This window comes from Apiospora hydei, assembly GCF_038363865.1.
Source record: "Apiospora hydei strain CBS 114990 chromosome Unknown utg000002l_segment0_segment0, whole genome shotgun sequence".
Taxonomy (NCBI): Eukaryota; Fungi; Ascomycota; class Sordariomycetes; order Amphisphaeriales; family Apiosporaceae; genus Apiospora; species Apiospora hydei.
In genome coordinates this window covers 3277362-3298910 of record NW_027117361.1, presented here as the reverse complement: position 1 = coordinate 3298910, position 21549 = coordinate 3277362, and the positions used below count along the sequence as shown (strand labels likewise).

The 21549-nt window shown below is 50.2% G+C and overlaps 8 protein-coding genes across 8 annotated transcripts; 1 reads left to right on the top strand and 7 right to left on the bottom strand.

Moving 5' to 3' along the window:
• Nucleotides 1–1583: 1583 nt before the first annotated feature.
• On the bottom strand, nt 1584–3373 carry PG997_001045 (uncharacterized protein; the record flags this gene model as incomplete). Its single annotated transcript, XM_066805360.1, has 5 exons — nt 1584–2010; nt 2037–2635; nt 2698–2835; nt 2892–3132; nt 3222–3373. The coding sequence occupies 5 exons, from the start codon at nt 3371–3373 to the stop codon at nt 1584–1586; spliced, it is 1557 nt and encodes a 518-aa protein (XP_066675133.1).
• A 1317-nt stretch (nt 3374–4690) lies between these two features.
• On the bottom strand, nt 4691–5245 carry PG997_001044 (uncharacterized protein; the record flags this gene model as incomplete). The annotated part of the gene is made up of 1 exon (XM_066805359.1): nt 4691–5245. The coding sequence occupies one exon, from the start codon at nt 5243–5245 to the stop codon at nt 4691–4693; it is 555 nt and encodes a 184-aa protein (XP_066675132.1).
• Nucleotides 5246–5566: 321 nt separating this feature from the next.
• PG997_001043 (uncharacterized protein) lies at nt 5567–5962 on the bottom strand (the record flags this gene model as incomplete). The annotated part of the gene is made up of 1 exon (XM_066805358.1): nt 5567–5962. The coding sequence occupies one exon, from the start codon at nt 5960–5962 to the stop codon at nt 5567–5569; it is 396 nt and encodes a 131-aa protein (XP_066675131.1).
• A 4237-nt stretch (nt 5963–10199) lies between these two features.
• PG997_001042 (uncharacterized protein) lies at nt 10200–10622 on the bottom strand (the record flags this gene model as incomplete). The annotated part of the gene is made up of 1 exon (XM_066805357.1): nt 10200–10622. The coding sequence occupies one exon, from the start codon at nt 10620–10622 to the stop codon at nt 10200–10202; it is 423 nt and encodes a 140-aa protein (XP_066675130.1).
• A 765-nt stretch (nt 10623–11387) lies between these two features.
• Nucleotides 11388–11690, bottom strand: PG997_001041 (uncharacterized protein; the record flags this gene model as incomplete). The annotated part of the gene is made up of 1 exon (XM_066805356.1): nt 11388–11690. One exon carries the CDS (start codon nt 11688–11690, stop codon nt 11388–11390), a length of 303 nt encoding a protein of 100 aa, XP_066675129.1.
• A 1107-nt stretch (nt 11691–12797) lies between these two features.
• On the top strand, nt 12798–13451 carry PG997_001040 (uncharacterized protein; the record flags this gene model as incomplete). Its single annotated transcript, XM_066805355.1, has 2 exons — nt 12798–12807; nt 12913–13451. The coding sequence occupies 2 exons, from the start codon at nt 12798–12800 to the stop codon at nt 13449–13451; spliced, it is 549 nt and encodes a 182-aa protein (XP_066675128.1).
• Nucleotides 13452–14841: 1390 nt separating this feature from the next.
• PG997_001039 (citrate synthase) lies at nt 14842–16348 on the bottom strand (the record flags this gene model as incomplete). Its single annotated transcript, XM_066805354.1, has 2 exons — nt 14842–15745; nt 15807–16348. The coding sequence occupies 2 exons, from the start codon at nt 16346–16348 to the stop codon at nt 14842–14844; spliced, it is 1446 nt and encodes a 481-aa protein (XP_066675127.1).
• Nucleotides 16349–17116: 768 nt separating this feature from the next.
• PG997_001038 (uncharacterized protein) lies at nt 17117–18741 on the bottom strand (the record flags this gene model as incomplete). Its single annotated transcript, XM_066805353.1, has 4 exons — nt 17117–17275; nt 17334–17475; nt 17532–18235; nt 18295–18741. The coding sequence occupies 4 exons, from the start codon at nt 18739–18741 to the stop codon at nt 17117–17119; spliced, it is 1452 nt and encodes a 483-aa protein (XP_066675126.1).
• Nucleotides 18742–21549: the final 2808 nt, after the last annotated feature.

The following is a 21549-nucleotide window of genomic DNA, read 5'->3' as shown; positions in this document are numbered from 1 at the left end:
GGTAAGCGATAAGATAATTACTGGTACTCCAGACTGTCGATGACGCTGATCAATTGGAAGTCGCGCCTGAAGCCTACTGGAGCTTAGGTGGGGTTGAACCGACCGCACCTGCGCTTCCAGGTCCCAGGCTCCCTCATATTGCCCCTCAGCCGACAGCATTGGAACATCGCCATCAACAGCCTGGAGGCATCCGTTTGTCAAAGAAGACTATGCAACTCTATGACCTCAGTTATGAGACTTCAATATCTCAATTACTAATATGGCTCAACTGATCTGGTAATCTGCTGTTGCAATGGGATCCTGGGACGTTGTATGCGACAGGTATTGGTTGGTACAGCAATACTTATGCTAGAGCCAGATATACCAGAATACATACCCCAGACTCCTCACTACAACGTCAACGAGATGATCTCGAGAGTCTGGCTACCTGACTCGGTTTGCCAGTCGTCATAATAAAGTAGCTTGCGGCTCATCAACCAAGACCAAGTGGTGCGCCCAGGTTGATTACCTGGGTACGCAGGTTTTTATCACTTATATGTACCTATTTATGATGACAGTCACCGTTGCACCATAACAATAAAGTTTGCTCCGAGAAGCAGATACCCGAAGCCACGAGGTCAACGCTTGCAAGTCACAGGTTGGTGGCTCGGAGCATCTCCAGCCATTCAGGTGTCCCTCGGAGCTGAAGTCACTGTGTCGGAAGTTATGATGAGTCGATGTGTGTCGAGGTCAATATAAAGGCTGCTGCGGTCTTTCGTCGAACGCATTCCTTTCAACTAGAGTCCCAACATAGAATATAGACTTGATCTTCCCATTCTCAGTCATTCGGCGTTGGTTCCTTTTGTCCGTCAAGACTTCTCTTTTCTGCCGAGATCTGACTAGAGAGCGCGCCAGCCATGGCGGTCCAAGACGATTATAATTACCTCCAGAAAGATGCTTCTGTAGAAGCCTCTCAGTTCGAAGCACATTCGAAGGATCCAGACAGCATAGAAGAAGAATGTGACGTTTACAGAACAGGTACCGTCCACACTTCAAGGTCGTATTTCAATTTTTACTCCGGTGATGATCGCTACAACATTCATCACCGCGAACCGCTTCTGACGCGAAGTGGCTCGCCACCGGCCCCTGATCATGACCGTCAACCCTCTCCCACACGCGCCTCAAGGATCTTTTCCAAAGCTTGTGGGTGTGTCAACAGGATTTGTCACCGTCCACGTCGTAGGTTGGTTTTCACATTGCCTGCTTCAGAGGCTCACGTCCAGGACTGACTCTTAATCCATTGACCAGACAGCTCTGGCCCCGGCAAGAATCGTTCGCTGCCGACCTGGGGCACATAATATGATGAACAGAACCTATACATTTCAAGGCGGGCGGGTCTAATAAGAGTAAAATTCAATGAAAATCGGTGGTGGGGTTTAATCTAGTAGTCAAGGCTGTTATCTTAGTTTTGTAACGGTCGGTCACCAGGCACTCGTATAGTGGAAGTTTACTTTATTCTGTTCTATTAAGCTCATATATCCAGTATGGCGATAGTAATAGCATTATATACAAGTCCACCAAAGATGGTTTCTTGGCAGATTGATTTACCACGCCTTGATCTTCTTCATGCTGCCCTCTTCCGAAAGGGCCTTGTGCATGTCAAAGGAGTTCCAGAGCAGGTGAGGCTGGTGGCCCATACCCTTCTTGATGCATTCGAACTCGGCCTTGTCAAAGTAGCCCTTCAGGATAGGCTTGTAATCGTCGTGTGCGCACTTATCGATGATGACACGGGCTCTCTCCTTGGGGGACAAGCCGCGTACATCAGCCAGACCGTTCTCGGTCACGATGACATCCAGGTCATGCTCCGTCTGGTCAACGTGGGTACACATGGGCACGATACAGCTGACTCCATGCGGGTCGGTTTTACTAGGTCGTGTCGAAGGCGTGTGCATGATACTGTACTTGGAGTTTCGCAAGAAATCGGCAGATCCACCAAGACCGTTCAGCATACGGCTGCCCATAACACAAGTGCTGTTGGCGTGTGCGTAGATATCGACCTCAACGGGGGGGTGTTCATGCCAATACAACCAAGACGACGGATGATCTCGGGCGAGTTGGAAACCTGCTGAGATCGCAGCAGCAGCTTGTTCTGGTACTGCTCCCAGTTGTCGTAGAAACGCTTGAAGCCGTCAGGCGAGAAGCGAATGGACGTGGCCGTGGCAAAGTCAAGTCTTCCGGAATCGAACAGGTCGAGGAAAGTATCCTGAATGACTTCGGTCCACACCTTCAAGTTCCAGAAGTTGACTTCACTCAGGCCTCCGATAACGGCGTTGGCAATGTTACCAATACCGGACTGGATGGGGAGCAGCGACTTGGGAAGACGGCCATGCGCAACCTCGTGCTCCAGGAACTCGATAAGATGGCCGGCAATTGCCTTGGATCCGTCATCAGCCGGGGTGTTGGGTGCTGTTACATCTTGGTAGTCGGATTCGATAACACCGACAACCTTCTCGGGATCGATCGGGATGGAGGTGGAGCCGATTCGGTCTTCGACTTCCATAACGAGGTAGGGTTTTCGGCGCGGCGGCAGATCTGACATGGTGATATCATGAAGACCTTCGAAGTTCGGGATCGCTGTGTTGACTTCAATAATGATCTGTTGACCAGTCAGTTGGTTCCTCGCAATGCGTATCGCAAAAGTCAGTAGGTTGCCCATACCTTATCGGCCATTTGCACCAATTCTGGCGTGGCACCAACGGAAGCGCCGGGAACAATGGAACCATCTTCCTTGATGGCGCTTGCCTCTACTACCGTAACGTCGAGGGAGTTGGTTGGCCTGTCCTTGGTGTAAAATCCCTGAGAATCGCATTAGATTTCCACAGCGAGAGTGATGATATCGCATTGCAACTCACGTAGACCAGATCCGACGGGAACATGGACAAGTGCTTGTCAAAGAAGTTGATGCGCCCCTCGTTGATACCCTTGGAAATCGACTTTCCGACCTGATGGGGAGCTCGTCGGTCAATCATGTCGAGCCCGGCCCAGCGGTTCTCGGTCTCGGCGCCCGAAGAGGCGCCAACGAAGAGCGAGTACCGCAGCTTGCCCTGAAGGCTGTTCTTCTCCACGTGGTCGGCCAGGAAAGTAGGCATTTTCCTGCAACCGGGATGTGAGCATTTGCACGTCGGAAGCTTCACAGCTTGCGCGAAACGAGACAGAAGGGGACGGGGGCAGATAGGTCGTACTTAGGGTAGCCAACGCCGGTGAAACCAGACCAGCCGATGTATGCGCCATTAGGGAAGTGGTGGAGGAGATCCTCAGGCCGGCACAGCTTCTTCAGCATGGACGGCCGACGGATTCGCGACTTGAGCGCCGCCGAGGCTATAGGCGAAGCCATGATGTATGTGACAACAAGAACAAGAAGAAAGGAAAAGGAGTGGAGAGTGTACGAGCTGGCGTGGTCGCGGTCGCTAGGGTTTTTCTCAAGAGAGCATACCAAGATTGAGAATCCCCACGGGGTAGAAGATGAGGAAGACTACAGGAAAGAGAAAGAAGAAGGAAGAAAACGACGTCAATTTCAATGGCAGAATAATCGTACTATCACCTCCACAGACTCCACCTGCATCAAGCGGAAAGAGCGACGAGCAGCCAGCAGCCTGTGTTTGCGTACTGTAGGTGAGTTGGTGAGGTACCTCATTTGCTGCTTTGGCGCGTGTCATGCCATTTGCGTCGGTGGGGCTCTTTCGCTCCTCGCCCAAAAGGACGAGCAACGAGATGATGCATCCCGCACTCAGCACCGTCTTTCCGAGCTTCCACCGTCGATAGATGCCTGACGATCAATTGCGAGCACCGTTTGCCTCCTGCAGATCGTGGGCCTGGCTGGAACTTCTCCTCTTGGGGATACTGTAGGATCAGTGCGATAAGGTTATATATATTCTTCATTCTCCCGAGTCAATTGAGCTTTTTGCTCCCCGTTTTGAAGCTCACCATCCATCCCACGATTGATGGCATTTTAGTTGCAAGGTACCTGAATGACGTAAAAGGCGGGAGGGCACAGTAGCCGGGTAGCTTCGTGTCGTGTCTTAGACGCGAACAGGGTCCAGCTGTGAGGCTCCACCAAATTGGCTCGCTCGGCCCGAGCGCCTCCTTTCGTCCGGCGATCCCTTTCGGACGTCAGACACCTAGAGAGAGACCTATCACAAACGGGGATGCATATACCCCAGACCCTTCTTCGCTGATTCGTCATTCCCATTCTGGAGGAATCGAATCCACGTTGGCAAAAAGACCATTGGAATCAAGTCGACCTTTCAATTATCGAAGAAGAACACTGGGAATCAAGATTCGATCACGAGGCTTCTTGCAGAGTTAGCCCTAGATAGAGTGAGTGTACATGTGTTATGTAGGCATCTAATCACGGGGAGGCCGAGACCGGGATGACAAGGGTGTGTACTGTGTATAGTTTTGTTCATTCGCTGTATTCCAGGCCCTGCGCTGAACAGTTCTATCAACCTGACACGACCAATATCCTACAAGTACTGACCCAATGACAGCAAGTAATTCCCGCCTTGGTGGGAATCCATTCCCCCACGAAAAGCGGCCTTTGCCCCAGTCCACACAGAGCAAACGACTAATACCGAAAGCCATGCGATCCAGCAATTGTTGCTTCGTCCGATCCTACTCCGGAAAGCTCTCGCAGATAGAGCTAGGTGAGCAGCTAGTGATGATCATTGTACTCATCCACTGCGCAAACGACTCTAATAGCACCCAAGCTCTGATCGTGATGATCAACGAGTCCGAACAAAACGACTTCTGACGTCTTATCATGAGCGCGCTCTTTCTGCTTGATTATGTACTCCCCTTGGCCAAGCTCGTGAAGCGCTTCGTCAGCTTTGCTCATCTGCTCATGAGCTTCGTCGATCTGCTCGTGGAGGTCGTACTTCAGACTCATGATCTCGCGCTTTCGTCTGTGATGATAAGGTAGCTTATGCTTCATTGCCTCAAGATCGTACAACTCTTCGTCGGCCGCGCGCAGTTGCCTCAAAACCTCGCGTGACTGTCTCTGGAAATGGGATCTGCGGCCCGTGATACCACGCTTCTGCTCATCGAGGTCCCGCAGCTGGCTACGCGCTTCGTCCTTCTTTGCTTTGAGCTTGCGGGCTCTCATGATGCACAGCTTCCGGTATCTTCTGCTGCGGTCGTCTTCCAGGATCCGCATCGCATTCAGCATTCGTATCTGAGCACCACGGAATCGTTTCTTGCGAGGCATCATGTTGAGCATCGAGGGCTTTCCCGGGACCGGGCGACCTTTAGCGACTGTGATGGCCGCAGCCTTCACTCGGGATCGAAGCAGGATGTCGGTGACTACAAGTGGTATCAGTTAGCTGCACGAACAAGCCCGAACGGGTAGGCATTATGGCCGGGGTATGAGATTACCTCGATTGAAGTCATCGTGAGCGAAGACGCGACGAAGGGCTCGCTTGATGGCATTGCTTACTGCCTTCTCGAGAACCTTCAACTTGTCCAGATCTTGGCTCGTGGGTTTGGGATTGTCAGCAAGACCGGCATAACTGCTGACTTCACGATACTCGGCCTAGTCATCGACTAGACTGCCCAAATTGGTCTTCGCCACGTATCGTGGGGACTGGGAACTGCCCGCTTCACGGGCCTTCAGGACGGTCTTTACGAGAATCTTGGCGAGTTTGATGTCGCCCTTGTTTGCCTTATTGACGCGGAGCCATTGGCGGAGCCGTTGGCGGATAATGGCGGCCCAGGCATTCTGGAAATGCAGATGTGGCATGAAGTCTCGAGGCAAACCAAACAAGACGATGAGGTGGCGCTCAATAATCTCATCATCGTTCATGGAATCTGTCACGAAGATCGAATCGCGACGTAGGATGAAATGCTCGAACCACTTGACCGTCTTTTGCTTTAGGACGAGATCTGAGCTTTGGTACGCCAAACCAAGCGTGCGCTTTTCTGAGGCCATAATGCGTAGTCGTACTTGTCTGCTGCCTTTGTCGATGAGCAGAATGGTTGGGAAACTGTCTTGCTTCAGTCCATGTGTAAAGAGCTCGGGTGGTGATGTTGAGAAATGATTGTGGTGGGGAGCAGATTGGAAGGTCTCTGAGCCTTGTGTGCACCACTTATGGATTGGTCGTTTCTTAATCAGGAAAAAAAAAGTAACCAGATATCTAGTAAACGGTTTTAAGGTAAGCCCATCGTGAGGCCAGTGTGATTTGCTCGACTTATTGATAAAAAGTCTTGGGCAGGCTTAGAGGGGTCAAGTCTTCCTAGCCTACCTGTCTCTCTCCTTTCTCTGTCAGTCCAGTCAAGCAATCGTCCTTGAATTAATACAAGTTATGATGAACAGTGGCATCGCTTAATGTAATGGTTTGAATTGAAGCAATGAGTCTCCAGTACGATCTCGGGGTACTCTCTAGATGTGATGCTACTGTCTAACCTCTGCGTTAATAATGCTCACGTAGTTGTCTCTTAACTGTTGGTTAAAGGAAACCGGAACGTTATTATGGAGTCTGATAAAAGGATTCCTAAATATAATAAATATAATAATAGTACATTATAGTAATATAATTATATATAACGTGGTTTACCATTAAGTGGTTCGTATTATTAAATAGTTTACCTTTACTATTTCTCGACCTTTATTAAACTTTAACGCGTAATAACTTTATAATTATAATGCTTAATTTAATTTAAGAAAACCGGATCGGTTTAACTATTTAAGCGACACGAAAGCCTTTAAATTTATTAAATAAAAGAGATATTATAAAAGTATACGACGTTTTTAAAACTATTTTATATTACCGAATTTATAGCCGAACTTTACGACGCGATATTCGATATTTACGGTATAAATTAAATACGAATAAAAAAGAGGTGCTTCGTAAATATATAATTAATTTAAATACCCGCGAGATATCTCTTAAGATCGCTAATATAGAAAATATAGCTAATCTTTTACCGCGTCGCGCGGCGGCGAACGCGTCGGTAAGTATTAGGTTAAGCGATTTATTAACCGTAACCTAAACCTTAAAACTAGAATAAATCGTTAATACGATTATTAAAAAGCCTTTTATAAAAATCCGAACGTTATTTTTAGTTAGTTTAAGCTGGTCGCGAATATAAAGGCTAAATACGGCATTTTAAACGAAGATATGTGGAATTTCGACGAGACCGGCTTTATAATAAATATAATCGGGTTAACCTTCGTCGTAATACGCGCCGATCGGCGTGGGAAAGCGAAGTCGGTCCAGCTTAGTAATCGGGAATAGTCGACGGCGATTAAATATATTAATTCGTAAAGCTAATATATTCCGCTTTTTTTAATTATTTAAAGTTAATATTACCTCGTGAACTAATCGCGTAAAAGTAGTTTACTAAGCGATTAAATAATTAAACCGACTTTTAATAAATAAACCGATAATAAAATAAGCTTAGACTAGATTAAATACTTCGATAAATATATTAAATCGTAAACAAAAAATCGCTACCGCCTCTTAATTCTCGACGGCCACAAGAGTTATATTTCGGCCGAATTCGAGGTATATTACTAGGATAACGATATTATTACTATTAATATGCCTCTTTATTTATTACACCTACTTTAACTTTTCGATATAATACTTTATTCGCCTTTAAAGCGTGCTTATTCGAAGGAAATCGAGCTATTTATTAAAGCCTCGATAAATTACATTACGAAGCTCGAGTTCTTTATCGCGTTTAAAGCTATATATTTCGCTATTTTTACGGAAACTAATATTAAATTTAAATTTAACGTATTTAGCTTAATACCTTATAACCCGGACGAGGTAATTAATAAATTAAATGTGCGTTTCCGAACGTTTATACTTAGCTTATTCCGTTTAAGAACGGCTAATACCTATAACCCTTAAACGCCGTTTAACCTTTAATAAATAACTAAGCATTTTATTTATATTAAAAAAGGGTGTTTACCTATTAAAAAAGCTCTTCGACGCCGATTTTAAATACGGTAAATTAAATAACGAAAGGTATAATTAAAATAGCTTATAAAATAACCTTTATACATAATCGGATACGTATTTTAAAAGAGGCTAATTTAACCTTTTCGAAGCGCCGGAGAGCTAAAAAGTCGCGAGTCCAGCTTAGAGGAGCTTTTACGATTAAGGAATTTCGAAGGCTGCAAAACGAGAAGGTAAAAAGGGAAGCGTTCAGCGACCGACGAAGGCGAAAATAGTGGTTCATTAAAGCGGCGCGCGACGGGCGGCAGGCGCTGTGGCATTTACGGCTAAACAGGTTATAATGCGCGAATATATAAAAAGGATATAGAATTAAGTAGCGATTCGAATAGCGAGTAGTTTTAATTAATTTAAAATATCGTGGTTAAAATAACTTTTATAAAAGTGTCGAGAAGTAATAAAAGTGGACCATTTAATAATACGGGCTACTTAATAGTAAACCACGTTAGTCTAGGTTTTTAATAGCTATTAATAAGATATCTACCGTTAGTACTTATATAAATTGGATAACTAACTGGTACTAGGAGGATTCGCCAGTAATCATTACATAAGTAGCGGGAATGTCTGTAGACATCCAAGGTGGTAGTCACAGGAAGCAGCACTCTGTATGAAATGATGATGTCTTTGAGTTAACAAGGAGGGAGAAACGTAACCCATGAAGGCCAAGGAGAATCGAGCAGAGAATGGATGAAGAATAGAGAGAAAAAGAAAAAGTAAAAAGCTGGATGGGTGGGAGCGTGATGTAACCATACCTGAGAGGTTCGAATAGCCGCGGATTTACTATGGACGGATGACTGAAGAGATTGGACTACAATAGAAACGTACCCATTACCGCGCACAGTGCATGATTTACCACTGGACCATCTTTTACACAAAACAGCTTCTACCTTGGTATCTAAATGCCTACCCCTACAACCTCCCTCGTGCTTTTCAGCTACACATCTTTCGTTCCCCTTCCATATACCTATGTACATGTAGCCATCAATAGTCCTATGATTGACCATCTAGCATGAACGCTGTCAGCTGCTCCATTGCTATTTATCCATATGTCTCATTATTGGGAACTTCTATTGCTAGCAAGCCTGGTGCAAGCCTAGTGCTGGCTCTCCTGTGAAGGGATGCCATATCCCATGATGCAGCCACTAGTCATTGTGTGAGGCTTCGTGGTGATGGGTTTGGTTTGAGCATGCAATAGAAAAAGGGGGAATAATTGTGGGGTAATGTCAAGGGGGAGGCACGATCAGCCCAGTGAATGACTTCAGCCATTTAAGGGTTACAACGGAGTTGATGGTGTATGATGCCAAGCGAATGAATTCGAGATATCCGAGAGCGTCTGGGGGGGCAGGCAACCGACATGTTTCCGCGCGTTGACGTGTTGTTGGTTGCTACATCCACGGCCTAGGAGGGGGTAGGTATGGGATCTCCCAGTGAAAGTGATTAGATTGCAAGGCTGAACGAAAAAAAAAAGCAGGTGTTTACCAGGCAATTATAATCGATCACGTGTAAATACGTCACACATTCATTTGAGAGAGAAACCATAGAGAGCAGGAATTCGACCGACGAGAAGCTAGATGTAGGGGGAGGGAGGGAGAAGAGGACGAGAAAAAAAGAAAGAAAGAAAGAAAGAAAGAAATCCCGGGAATGAGATGCGCGTCAGCTTGTCGTGGTTATGCTACAAACCCTACAGTCGCACATGGATTTACTGTGTAAAGTGCAACGAAGACACCTGCCCACTACCGTGTTCGAACCCATGACTAGGATGACTCAGCCCTTTAAAAGCGGACTGCGAAACTAACATCACGGTGCATAACCAACAGTCTTACCACTTGACCATCTCTGTTACGAAAAAGTGCCTCTGTTTGGGTACTTGACTACCTCCCTCCTCTCCCACTCCCAGCCTTTCTGCCCACTCGTCGTCGTGCCCCACCATCAACCACCCCCCTATCTTCACTGCCAACCTAGGCACTTTAGGTAGCTGGCCAGTCCCTAGATGGCCTAGCCATAGGTGAAATGCCTTTTTGTATGATCATTCATTACTGACGTATGCTATCTAAATGGTTATCTTGACTCAGCCACCTACGGCGAGTGGCCAACGGAAGCAATCCTGTGAAGCTGCCCCATCAGATGTCGATCTTGACTAGGGACTGCAACTTGCAAGATCCCCAAACCACATATCTCCCATATGAGCTGTCCCCAGCATCCAGCTCAGTTAGAAGACGGTCCAATCTTGTAGTCCTCATCCTCATCCTCATCCTCCGTATCGTCGTCCGCCACAGCGTCTCCGGCCCCATCTTGCACACCATGTATCCTCCGGAGTCTGCACCATTCGATTTGCTGTAGCCGCCGCTGGTAACTGTGGCGGTTCTTACGAAGGTTACGCTCAATTTCTCTCACGCGGCGCTTCGAAGCCAATAACAGGCGAAGTATGGCTTTCTGGGCTCGCTTGGCTCTCTTGGCTCTCATGAGCATCATGTTGTGTCGGTGTTCGAGGTCCGTCCGCATTCTTTCGTGGTTCTTCTGTAGGCGCGTCTTGAAGGCCGGGCTCCAATAACTCGGCCCGGAAGCGGGAGTAGTAGCCGAGGTCGTAGTGGTGGTGGGAGCAGCTTGGTCGTTGGCGGCGGCAGCCATGTTCTGAGCTGGTCCGGCGTCGTCTTGGCTCTGGCCTGCGAGTCGTTCATCCTTCAGTTTCAGGTGCCCTTTCAACCGATTATTGCGACACAATGAAGCTCTTACCTGATTTCTCGAGCGCAAGGCCTGGGTTTACCGTGGCCTGGTACTCCTGCGATATCTGAGCCTGCGCCATCTCATATCCTTTGACGACGTCAGTCTGGGCAGCAGGCAATTTTAAAGCACCAAAAGTGGGAGTCGAGAAATGTGGCATACCAGATTGCGAAATTCCGATTCTTTCGAATTGGCAGGTTTGATTGCGATGGTATCGTGGAGGAGTTGCTCGATGGGTTTCTACTTTCAATGAGTCAAACGAACATTGAATGAATAGTGTCAAGGAGGCAGTCATGTGCAAGTGGTAGATTCATTATGAGGCCAAGGTGAGAGTAACAATCACTATTGAAGGCAACATCGTGACCGAGTCCGCAACTGTTATGGCCAGGCATCCGCATTCATTCCTGAGGACGAAAATACTTACACATCACGTCCGTTATTCTCAGTACATTCTCAGAGACCGTTCTATCTCTCAATCTTGCGTGTGTATGTTTGCTCAGATGTGATGTCCGGTTGCCTCGTACTTGCCACTCCGCAAATTACCTAGGGCGGAGCCCAGCCAGGAAAATCTCCCAAACGAGCCAACTTGGGAAACATATGGTGCTGTCGACTCTTCCCATTGTTATCTTATCCTGGGAAGTCTCTGGTTTCCAGGACCTAGAACTCTCGCTTCTAAATGTCCCAGTCAATCTTCTTGACCCGTTCAGACACCTGCTCATGCAATAGATCGGCCATCATGAGGACCTCAAGATGCGATAACTCAGGGCCATCCGTTCCAGCCTTTCTGTAGTCGAAAAATTCGCGTCGTCCAGTCTTGGGCTGCGAGATCGCCGATTGTCTGAAAGTGGAAGCGGCCGGGGCGTTGCCAGTGGAAACGTTGAGGGTAGTAGCGGGGGCGACAGCTTGGTTGTTGGTGATGGTAGTCGCGCCATGTAGTACAGCGGCGCTGTCCTGACCTGTCAAATTATCTCTCATTTAGGCGAGTCGTTCTTGTTCTTGAAGTATGGATATGAAGTACGTACCTGACTGCTCACGAGTAAGATCTTCCACCTGCGTGGCCAGATGCTTCGGGGAGTTTGGTTCTGCGCCATCGTCCTTGCTATGGTTATATCAGTTTGAGTCAATGGCAACATACCGGCATGGTAATTTTAATGGGAAACATACCGAATTTCCTGGGTTGTCGCGACTGACAACTGGTTATTTTGAGCTGTGATGATGTGGGGAGAGTGTATGTACTCTTTGCTTGGTAGACTTGGCAGGAGCAGTACCGATTTGAGCTTCACACAAGACAGACCGGGTGGTCGATGCCCCGTACAAATTGATGGTTTGAGCAAAGTGAGAACAAGCTGAACTGGGCAGCTACGGAACCTGACTTTTTATCGATGCACCTACTCAATCGGAATCCTCTTACGGGGCAGCTGGGAGGAATTATTAAATTGAGCCCGCAGTACACAAGTGGCATCACGTAGGTCAGGTCATGGGAGTAACCATTCTCGACGTTCACAATGTACCAAATTTCTACTGTACAATCCTAGGCCTAATCGAGTATCTATCAAGTCCTGATCATGGATTCATGTGTGGCATGGTACTGCTAGGAGAGCTGTTGGCTTGTCCTTGACATTGATGATCATACATGGCGCCCCAGATGGCGTCCACAGCCCAGTTAGACAGGTATTCTTCCAGAATCCATACTCAGGTAACCGACGCATGAGACAGGCTGCTGCTCTCGATTTCCATATCTTTCCAACGGTGGCTGGTTATTATGTCGTCTCATCCACCAAATGCACCAGACTTGGCATCTTGAGGCATTCCTCCAACAGCTCAATCTGCTTAACCAGGATGTGGCGGTGCGCATCGTGTTCGCGAAGCTCTGCCTTCTTTTGGTACAGCATATCATAGTACCCCCAGCATCTGTCCGGTCGTTCGTGGGACTCAGGTGACTGGGTAGAAACGTCGTCCTCGCACATTACTCCGTCCGGATCCGTGTCCATGGACAGTCCAGGGGTGGGAGGGTTCGTGGAAGTGGCAGGGTCGCTTGTCTCGACCTGTGCGTCGGACAGTCTCGCTTTATCTGAAACAAACATGGGGAATGGTCAGTCTCTTCCCCCGTACGTCTACCATCAGGTTGACACAGTTTTGTTCCTCCTAGATCCTCAGGGGGTGGAGGCCTTGATGCTATAACATACCTTGCTTCAAGTCAAGTCGGCTAAAGACGTCGAGGGGTATGTTCTGAACATCCCAATTGAGCTGCTTCTGAGCCCGAGAGTAATCCTGCTTCGACTCGCCAGGGAGCAGTCCCAAGGATCCGGCGAGATCGGACAGCGGGCTCGCGGTCCACACGGCCCAGGCGTCGATAATGCGGCCCAGGCGGGTCTGGGCCGGGCCCCGGGCGCTTTCGTAGAAGCAGCAGTCGATGCCGCGGGTTTCCAGGACGATTTCCACCAGCTCCTTGGTCCGTTTGAGGTGGCTCTTGTCCCAAATAACACCGTACAGCCAGGCATTTGTGACGTCCCTCCAGAAATCACAGTTTCCCATCCATTTTGCCAAACTGTGCAAGGCGCCAAACAGCACAACCAGAAATCGCTCGACTCGGTTGTAGTGGCTCCCACTGAGTGCGATAAAGCACGAATTAGGTCGGAAGAGGAAGTCGGTGTATCGGTTCAAGACGTCGTTGTTGAGGACCAGATCGGGGCTCACGAAGTTCCAGCCAGGCGGGGGCAAGGCGGGAGTGCGTGAAGCCATGACTGGAACGTCCCTGTAATCTTATTAATTAGCACTAATAGAGAAAGTGAAATAGAACTGAACTAACTTAGGAGGTGGTTGTAATTGTTTGTGGACGGTTGGTTCCTTGTTATAATGGAGTTGAGGGAGGAGGCAAATAGGTAGCCGGCAAAAAAATGCTTGACCTTAGTGGTACTCGTCCTTAAAAAATTAAACCCATCATTATGTGTACAGGTTATAAAGGCAAGGTGAGGAAGAGGATATTACAACATTCTTAAAAGAAGCCTATTGCCTTATAAGCTCTATGGTTTTTCAGTGTTACTACTGTTCCATCACTCTAGGCCTGGGGGCAGGCTACACTACCAGTTTCTATATCTTAACCAAAAAGCTGGCATAACAGATTTTGTTCGAGACCTCCATAGTGATAATATTATCGTACTTAGTTGTAAAAAGTAGTTCGTGCCAAGTTCACGAACAAATCCGGGAGCCTCAATTCCAAGCTATAGACAGCAGTGATGATGATTGCTCCAGCTTATAGAGCTCAATGTGATGAAATGACACAGCAGGACGAAGAGAATAAATCTTGACACCCGAGCATGAACTAGTTAGGACAGAGAACAACAAGTCCTTAAGAGAATCAAAAGAGTGAGAGCTCTTATATAAACGGATGTGTGGTAGGCATGGCCTGATGGGAGAGATGAACCATTACCGAACCAGCCTATACAGAGCAGGAACAGGAACTGAAAAAAGATAATCTTAAGGGACAAAAGAGTAAAAGCGACGGAGAACCAAAAAATTGGGTGGTCGAGTTACCAGCTGACACAGCAGTGTGGCATGGGTCTCATATTGAGATGATTACACACAAGCAGTTGCTAGGTGCGAGGATCGAACGCAGGTACTATGGCATGGGTCCCTAATGGGATGATTACTCACAAGTACCAAGTCGACCACCATTGAAAGAACAGCCAGTTATTGGGGATCATTACCCTACCCTCTCCCCCTATGCATTCACTGGCTGTCCCCCACCCCTGTGGTTGAACCTGCCTGCTGCCACTCAAACCTGCCACCCACCCCCTCCTGCCACTCACACACAGCGACACTTCCCATCATCCATACAAGCATGGCAGGCTTTTCTCATTGATCGAGTGAACCAAATCATATAAATCCAGACTTCAATCTATAAATACCTAGCTAGACATGCTTCCCATCGTACACACACACGCATACTGGCTGGTTCCCGAAACACCACCAGCAAGCCCCGAACTAGAACATACATACATACAAACAGACAGACAGGCAGACGGATAGTACTACTTCCCAACCAACCATCCAATTAACACGACATCTTCATCCCAGTCTATTCCCACAGCCATACATACATCCACACATACATACACTCTCATTCTTACAACTTGCTCTTCCCCCAAGTCCTGCCCGTCTCATCCTTGTAAGACGCCAACACATTCCTCTTACTATCCCCACCATGCTCAACCTGCACCGGCCCCTCGAAGATGGTCGCGCCCACCTTCTCCTTCCGATCCCCAGCCTCGACATAATCCCGCTCGCCCTCGCCCACGTACAACTGGCGCGGCCGCCAGATCTTGACGCCGCCGGGGCTCAGCATCATCTGGCGCCAGTGCGCGAGCCAGCCGACGCAGCGCGGCACCGCGAACAGGACCGGGTAGAAGTCCAAGGGGAAGCCCATGGCCTGGTAGATGAGGCCCGAGTAGAAGTCCACGTTGGGGTACAGGTTGCGCTTGCGCATGAACTCGGACTTGCGCGCGTAGTCGGCCAGCGTCAGCGCCGTGTCCAGCAGCTTGTTGCGGCCCGTCACCTTGAACACCTCCTCGGCCAGCTCCCGGATCGCCGTCGAGCGCGGGTCCACGTTCTTGTAGACGCGGTGGCCGAACCCGACGAGCACGCGCTCGCGCTTCTCGACCTTCTCCATGAACGCCGGCACGTTCTCGGGCGAGCCGATCTCGATGAGCATCCGGATCGCCGACTCGGACGCGCCGCCGTGCGAGGGGCCGTACAGCGCCGCGCACGCGGCCGCCACAACGCTGTAAGGGTCAACCAGGGAAGAGCCAACCTGCAGGACGGTGGCGGTAGAGCAGTTGACCTCGTGGTCGGCGTGGAGGATGAAGAGCGCGTCGAGCGCCTTTTCCAGGACCGGGTGGGGCTGGTACTGGTGACCCGAGAGGTTGTCGAGCAAGTACAGGAAGTTGCCGGTGTACGACAGGCCCTGCGCGGGGCGGTTGAAGGGCCGGCCCTGGCGCATCCGGTACGCGGCCGCGGCCAGGGTGGGCGCCCTTACCAATGATGCGCAGGATCTGCTTGTCTAGGACCTCGAGGGCGCGGGGGTCGCCGGACGCGGCGTTGGTGTAGAGCTTCTGGCCCGCGAGCGAGGGGTTGGCCTCGGGGGCAAAGGCGCCCAGGGTGGCAAAGGCCGAGGTCAGCATGGACATGGGGTGGGAGTCGTAGCGGAACGACTTGAACATGTTCTCGATGTCGGTGTGGACGTAGGTGTGGTGCAGGACCTCGTCCTGCCAGCGGCCGCACTGCGCGCTCGTCGGCAGGTCGCCGTACAGCAGCAGGTAGGCCGTCTCGAGGAAGTTGCTCTTCTTGACCAGCTGCTGGATTGGGTAGCCGCGGTAGCGCAGGATGCCCTCCTGGCCGTTGATGTAGGTGATGCGGCTGTGCACGACGGCCGTGTTCATGTAGGCCGGGTCGAAGACGCGCAGGCCCTGGTCCGTCTCATCCTCCTTGCGGTCATTGGGGCCGGCCTGGGCGCTGATCTTCTTGAAGTCCGTGGCCAGCACCGAGTTGTTCTTGATGGGGACCTCGTAGGTCTTACCCGTCCGGTTGTCGACGACCGTCAGGGACTGACGGGTCGCCTTACTGACTGCGACCATTGCGCTAGCAGGTATGATCCTAACCCACAAGAATAAAGTACAAAGGTTCCAAGGCCCCAAGTGATTTCACTTCTTTGCAACGGAGATGAAGAGATGAGTATTCTTCTCTTAAATGTGATGAAAAGGCCGTCGTAAGCTGATATTAAGTTGGGAGGATCGGGAAAGGATGAAGCTACGATGCCTCGGTATCAGGGATGCCTATCTTACCGCATCGGGCTAGCGTCCAGGCTTATCCGACGGGCCCATGTGCTTCATGCCGGATAACAACGGGACTTGCTGACGGGTAACCACGATGCAACTCGATCCTAGGTTGTTTATTAGGGCAAAATACGTGCAGGAAATAGGCGACGACAAAGTAGCCAATCGATTCAGCCGAACCACCGCCATTGGATTCGAATGGGTTGCTGACCTCTGATCACAGTGTGTTTCCTGAGACACGCCATCTTGAGCCGAGGTGTATCGCGTATCAATTGGATATGGTGCCCACATGCTAAGGATGGGACGAGCGCCCTCGAAAAATACTCGACAGATTGTCATGTCAGGTCCAGTACCTAAAACCAAATCCGCATTAACAGGTGGCAGCCAACTTATGTATGCAGGCAGGAAACATGCATGTCATTACTCATTGCCGTCGTCACATATGACAATGCCTTAGCTAATCATATATCCCTATGTCTCTCCGTTGATGCTGGCTCCTGTAAATTATTAAACCAACCATGGGATTCTGTTTCGTCTGTCATGTAATCAATACACCCCTCTGCGCCGACTCTAGGCTGCCACGTCCTTGCGCTCAACCGCTGCTGTCGGCGCAACATCCTCGATCGTCTCGTCGCTGAACTTCAAGTCTTCCTCCGGCGCAGTTGTGTCCTTGATTCGCATCCAAATGACAGGGCCAGCAATGAGCAACGATCCGGCCAGGATACCCCACTAGATTGATCAGTTAGTACTTATCGCAGCGCCGAGATTCGGGACCGAGTCAACTCACAGTAACTCCCAGAAGGGTCATCTCCTCAATGCCTAGATCGTGCAAACGCCAGAAAATGGCAGCACCAGCAGATTGGATTCCCTTGTAGAAACCAGCCAGGTTGGCAGTCTTGCGGCCCGAGTTGGACAGGGCGCCCATGTACCTGCTTCCGCGTTAATTCACCGAGATCCTTCGAGTTGTGCATAACATATAACTTACCAGTAGATCGAGGTCTGCCAGCATGCGTCATAGAAGCCATAGAAGATGTAGAGGAACATGGGGCCGATGAAGAGCTCGCCGCCACTGGTCCAGTCGGCCAAGAAGACCTTGTCTTTATTGGCCTCAGACCACGCCCGGCTGGGCTGCTTCTTCTGCCAGGCGTAGCCTCCGCCCCAGATGGCGAAGGTGAGCGCAAAGAGTATGATCAAGGAAGCCTTGGCGCGGATGGATCGTCGCATCTTGGGGAAGTCGAGGGCGTATCCGAAGATAACGGCGCCGAAAATCTGCGCCAGCCAGTACAGCAAGCTGTTGAGGGCGCGAGTGCGGGTGTTGAAGGCCGCCGCATTGAGGCCGTTCTGCTGGTAGGTGTAGAAGATGTTGGAAGCGAAGAACATGGGGAACAGCAGGACGATCCAGGGCGCCAGGCGCAACGTCTCCCACAGTCCGATGAATTCCGATTGCCACGACGGGTTCTTCATGAGGATGACGTGGGAGCCGTCCTCTCGCTGGACCTTGTCGGCGTCGCAGAGGAACAGGGCCAGTATGGCACCCAGCACCATGAGCACGATGAAGGCGACGTAGGTGCCGTCCGTCACGGGGCCGGCGGTGTTGTTGACATTCTGAGCCAGCGGGATCAAGCTGCCAATAACAGCACCGAGGTTGAAGATGATCCAGAATGTGCTGATGTAACGACCCTTGCTCTTCTCCGGGGGTACGACATCATAATGGCGCCCTGGCCGGCCCAGAGCAGACCGGCGCATACACCGAGGAAGGCGCCTGCGAAGATGACGAAGCCCATGTTCTGGTTGTGGCTGTAGCTGAGGAAACTGGCGGCGTAGATGCAGTAGCCCAGGCCGCCGAAACTCATGGTCAGGCGGAGGCCGAGACGATTCGCGAAAGTGCCGGAGAAGAAACCAATAGCGGCAAACGTTGAATACAGAGCCACGTTGGCGCGGTCATTTGCCGTGGTGTCGAGCTGGCCACCACCACCAAGACCTTGGAGCGCATTGAACATGCCGGGGCACAGGAAGCAGACCATGGAGACCATGAGAAGTTGCACCTTGGGAGAGGCATACCACAGCTCCCTTTTGCCCAGCTTGAAACCCTTGTACTGCCAGCCCGAAGGACGGGTAATGGGCCCGTCAGCGACTGCCGGGGTGTCGTGCGCAGGGCCCGAGGACTCGATGCCCGCTTCTTTTATGTCGGCCATGGTGTTGTGTTGTTGAGGTTCTTTTGGTTTTTTTTTTTTTTTTTGTTTTTTGTGTGAAATAGTATCTCTTCAGATCGTGAAGGGCGGCCGAGTGTGGTTTTGCCACTACCGAGTGTTTACCTTTGCTGGCATGCGCTCAAGGTACAAATTTGCATGGATGTGAGGTGTGAAGGAATAAGGAATTTGGCAGTCGGAACCGTTGCCGATAAATAAGGAGGGGTAGCTCCAAATTGAATACGGTTCTGCCCTTGGGGCTTTGATGACAAGTGCGATGCTTGCTTGCAACAGCTCGCTTTAGTGAGAAAAGAATGCGCCAGATGGGTGAGATGGGCGAGGCGGATGGAGGAGGAGGAGGAGGAGGAGGAGAAGGAAAAGAAGGGTAATATGGAAAAGCAATCCCGGAGAGCAGGCCGGAAGATTAGGGTCCCTGTCCCACGTACCACCACCTACTACTACTACCTGAGGAGCGAGCTGAAAAGGCCAAGTTGGTGGATGGACAGTTCAATTGCTACGATACGATGAATTGAAAGGATCGACATACTAGGGCCTTTCCAGGGGTTCAATGTCACTCCAGATTTGCTGAACGCGCCAAGCGGCACGAGTATCTGCAGATGTCAGGGAGGCAAGGTAGCAATCCAAGGGAGGTCGCGAGGCCCAGGGGAGCACGAGGGATGTCCACTACGTGACACGCGCTGCCATCATTGCTGGTCACTTTGCTTAGCCTTAGGTAGCCTTGGAGTAAAAAGTGCTGAACCCGACACGAAGTCGGCTTTCTTTCTGGACATTTCTGGTGAACAATAACAGACAGCACTAATGAGAGACTGCCCACCACCACACCCGGCACGGCACAGCGGTATTCTTATGTAACTACAGGAAATAGGCACAACAGCATAGGTGTCTACCTAGCTTTTACGGCCGCTAACACACATCAATTGATGGGATTTCAATTGGCACCAGCAAGCGCCATACGCCTAACTCCAGGGACGAAGGGACCCGACTGTAGGTAGAATCCATTGCCCACAACACACCATTTGCCTGCGATCTCTTGACGATGTGATAAGCCTTTCAGGCCCTGGCCGCTCCCGCTGTCGAAATCCGCATGGTCTGCTCAACGGCGCACGTTTTCCAGCAATACGGACAGTACGCGAGAAATTCCTACAGAGCGAGAAGGGTCCAGGTGAGAAGGGTGCATTGAAGATAAGGGCGGGCAGGGGTGGGCTGAGCTAGCAGGCCACCACCCCAGACTCTCGAGCTCTCGAGCTCTGCCGGGCCGACTAGATCGTTCTGATTGGCTCACCAGCATCCCCGTCACGAGACCCCCCAGTCCCCACCCTGATAAAGCCATTGGCTAGGCGAAGCTGGGGAAGGATTCCGTACGGGGGTCCGATTAGGAAGGAGACCACTAAACAATGCGAAATAAGAAGAAGCGGGGGGCGTTCGTCGGACACGACATTTTTACATGGCATTCCCATGTTGTTCGTGTCAGTGCCTAGACCCCAAAGCCTGTCTAGCACCTACCGAAACCCAGCCTTACTAGACGTAGAACTCGCCAATGTGATGGATAGAAGGGAAAAAAAACGACCACCCCCCATGTAACGTAACGTGCGCCGGTTGGTTACTGGCACGCTGGGCATAGCTCTAACGGGTGTTCAATTGATCGAACGCCCAGCAAGCCTTCGACCATGGCTGAAGGGAAAACGGGTAAGGTTGTCTCGGAGACGAGACTCAAATCGACTCACTGGCTTTTCCTGGTTCCAATCTTTTCTAATCATAGGACACTTCTCCACTGCGGACCTTGCACGATACGATCTCTACCCTAATCAATCGTACGTTGTTGGTTTGCTTTATCGCATCACGGCTTGCTTCGATGGGGCTGACATGAGGCGAAGTGCGCCTACTGAAAGCAAACATGCGCATTTCTATCTGTCACATTCAAACAAACGCTAATAACCCCCCGAGTCTTACAACGGTGAAATACGAGGGGGCAAGGGACGGTTAGTATGTAGACTGCCGAACCCGCCTGTTTCCCCATTCCCCCGTCCGGCAAAGATGCTACGCTTGCATGCTGCATGTCGAGCAATACTGCAAATGCGTACGAGAATGCGCCCAGCTGCATGTGGATTGGGACGGACCCATTCCAATTGTCCTTTTCTTCCCGCTTAAGTATATACTTGCTGCAACCATTGTCGTACTGCTTGCCTATAATAATGATTGATTGCAGTTGATAATACTCCAACTCAGCATTGCGATGCACACACACAAGTAGACAGATACGCCTCTTTACCTTTTTTCTTCTTCTCGCATGTTACCTAAGAGCAAGAGCTGACGAGTTGCCTGCGAGGTTACATCCGACCTTCAATTGAGCTGATCATGAAATTGATGAGATCGGCCGGCCGTAGTAACCTTAGGTACTACCTAACCCTTAGGAAGGCTACGTGCCGGTAGTCGTAGCACACTCGGTCCAAAGAAACAAACCATCAGGCAATGCAATCTGCGTGTGTGCATGGTGTAACTTACATGAGAGCCAATCTGAAGCCTTGATAAGCCAGCCTGCTCCCCATTAGGCCTGTCAGCATGTCAGCGCGTTCGAGACACCAGTGGCCTCTTTGCCTCTCTCTCATCGCAGCATTATGTTGTGGAATAATCGCATCCATACCTCCGAGCCCCGACTGACTTACCAGAAGCCATAACTTGCATCGCTACCAGGGCTTCGGGATTCCCTCTACTTCCGAGAGGCGTCCGCCTCACCAACGGCTTCAAGGCCGACTTTGCTTTTCTTGTTGAACAAATCCATCACCTCCCTTACTC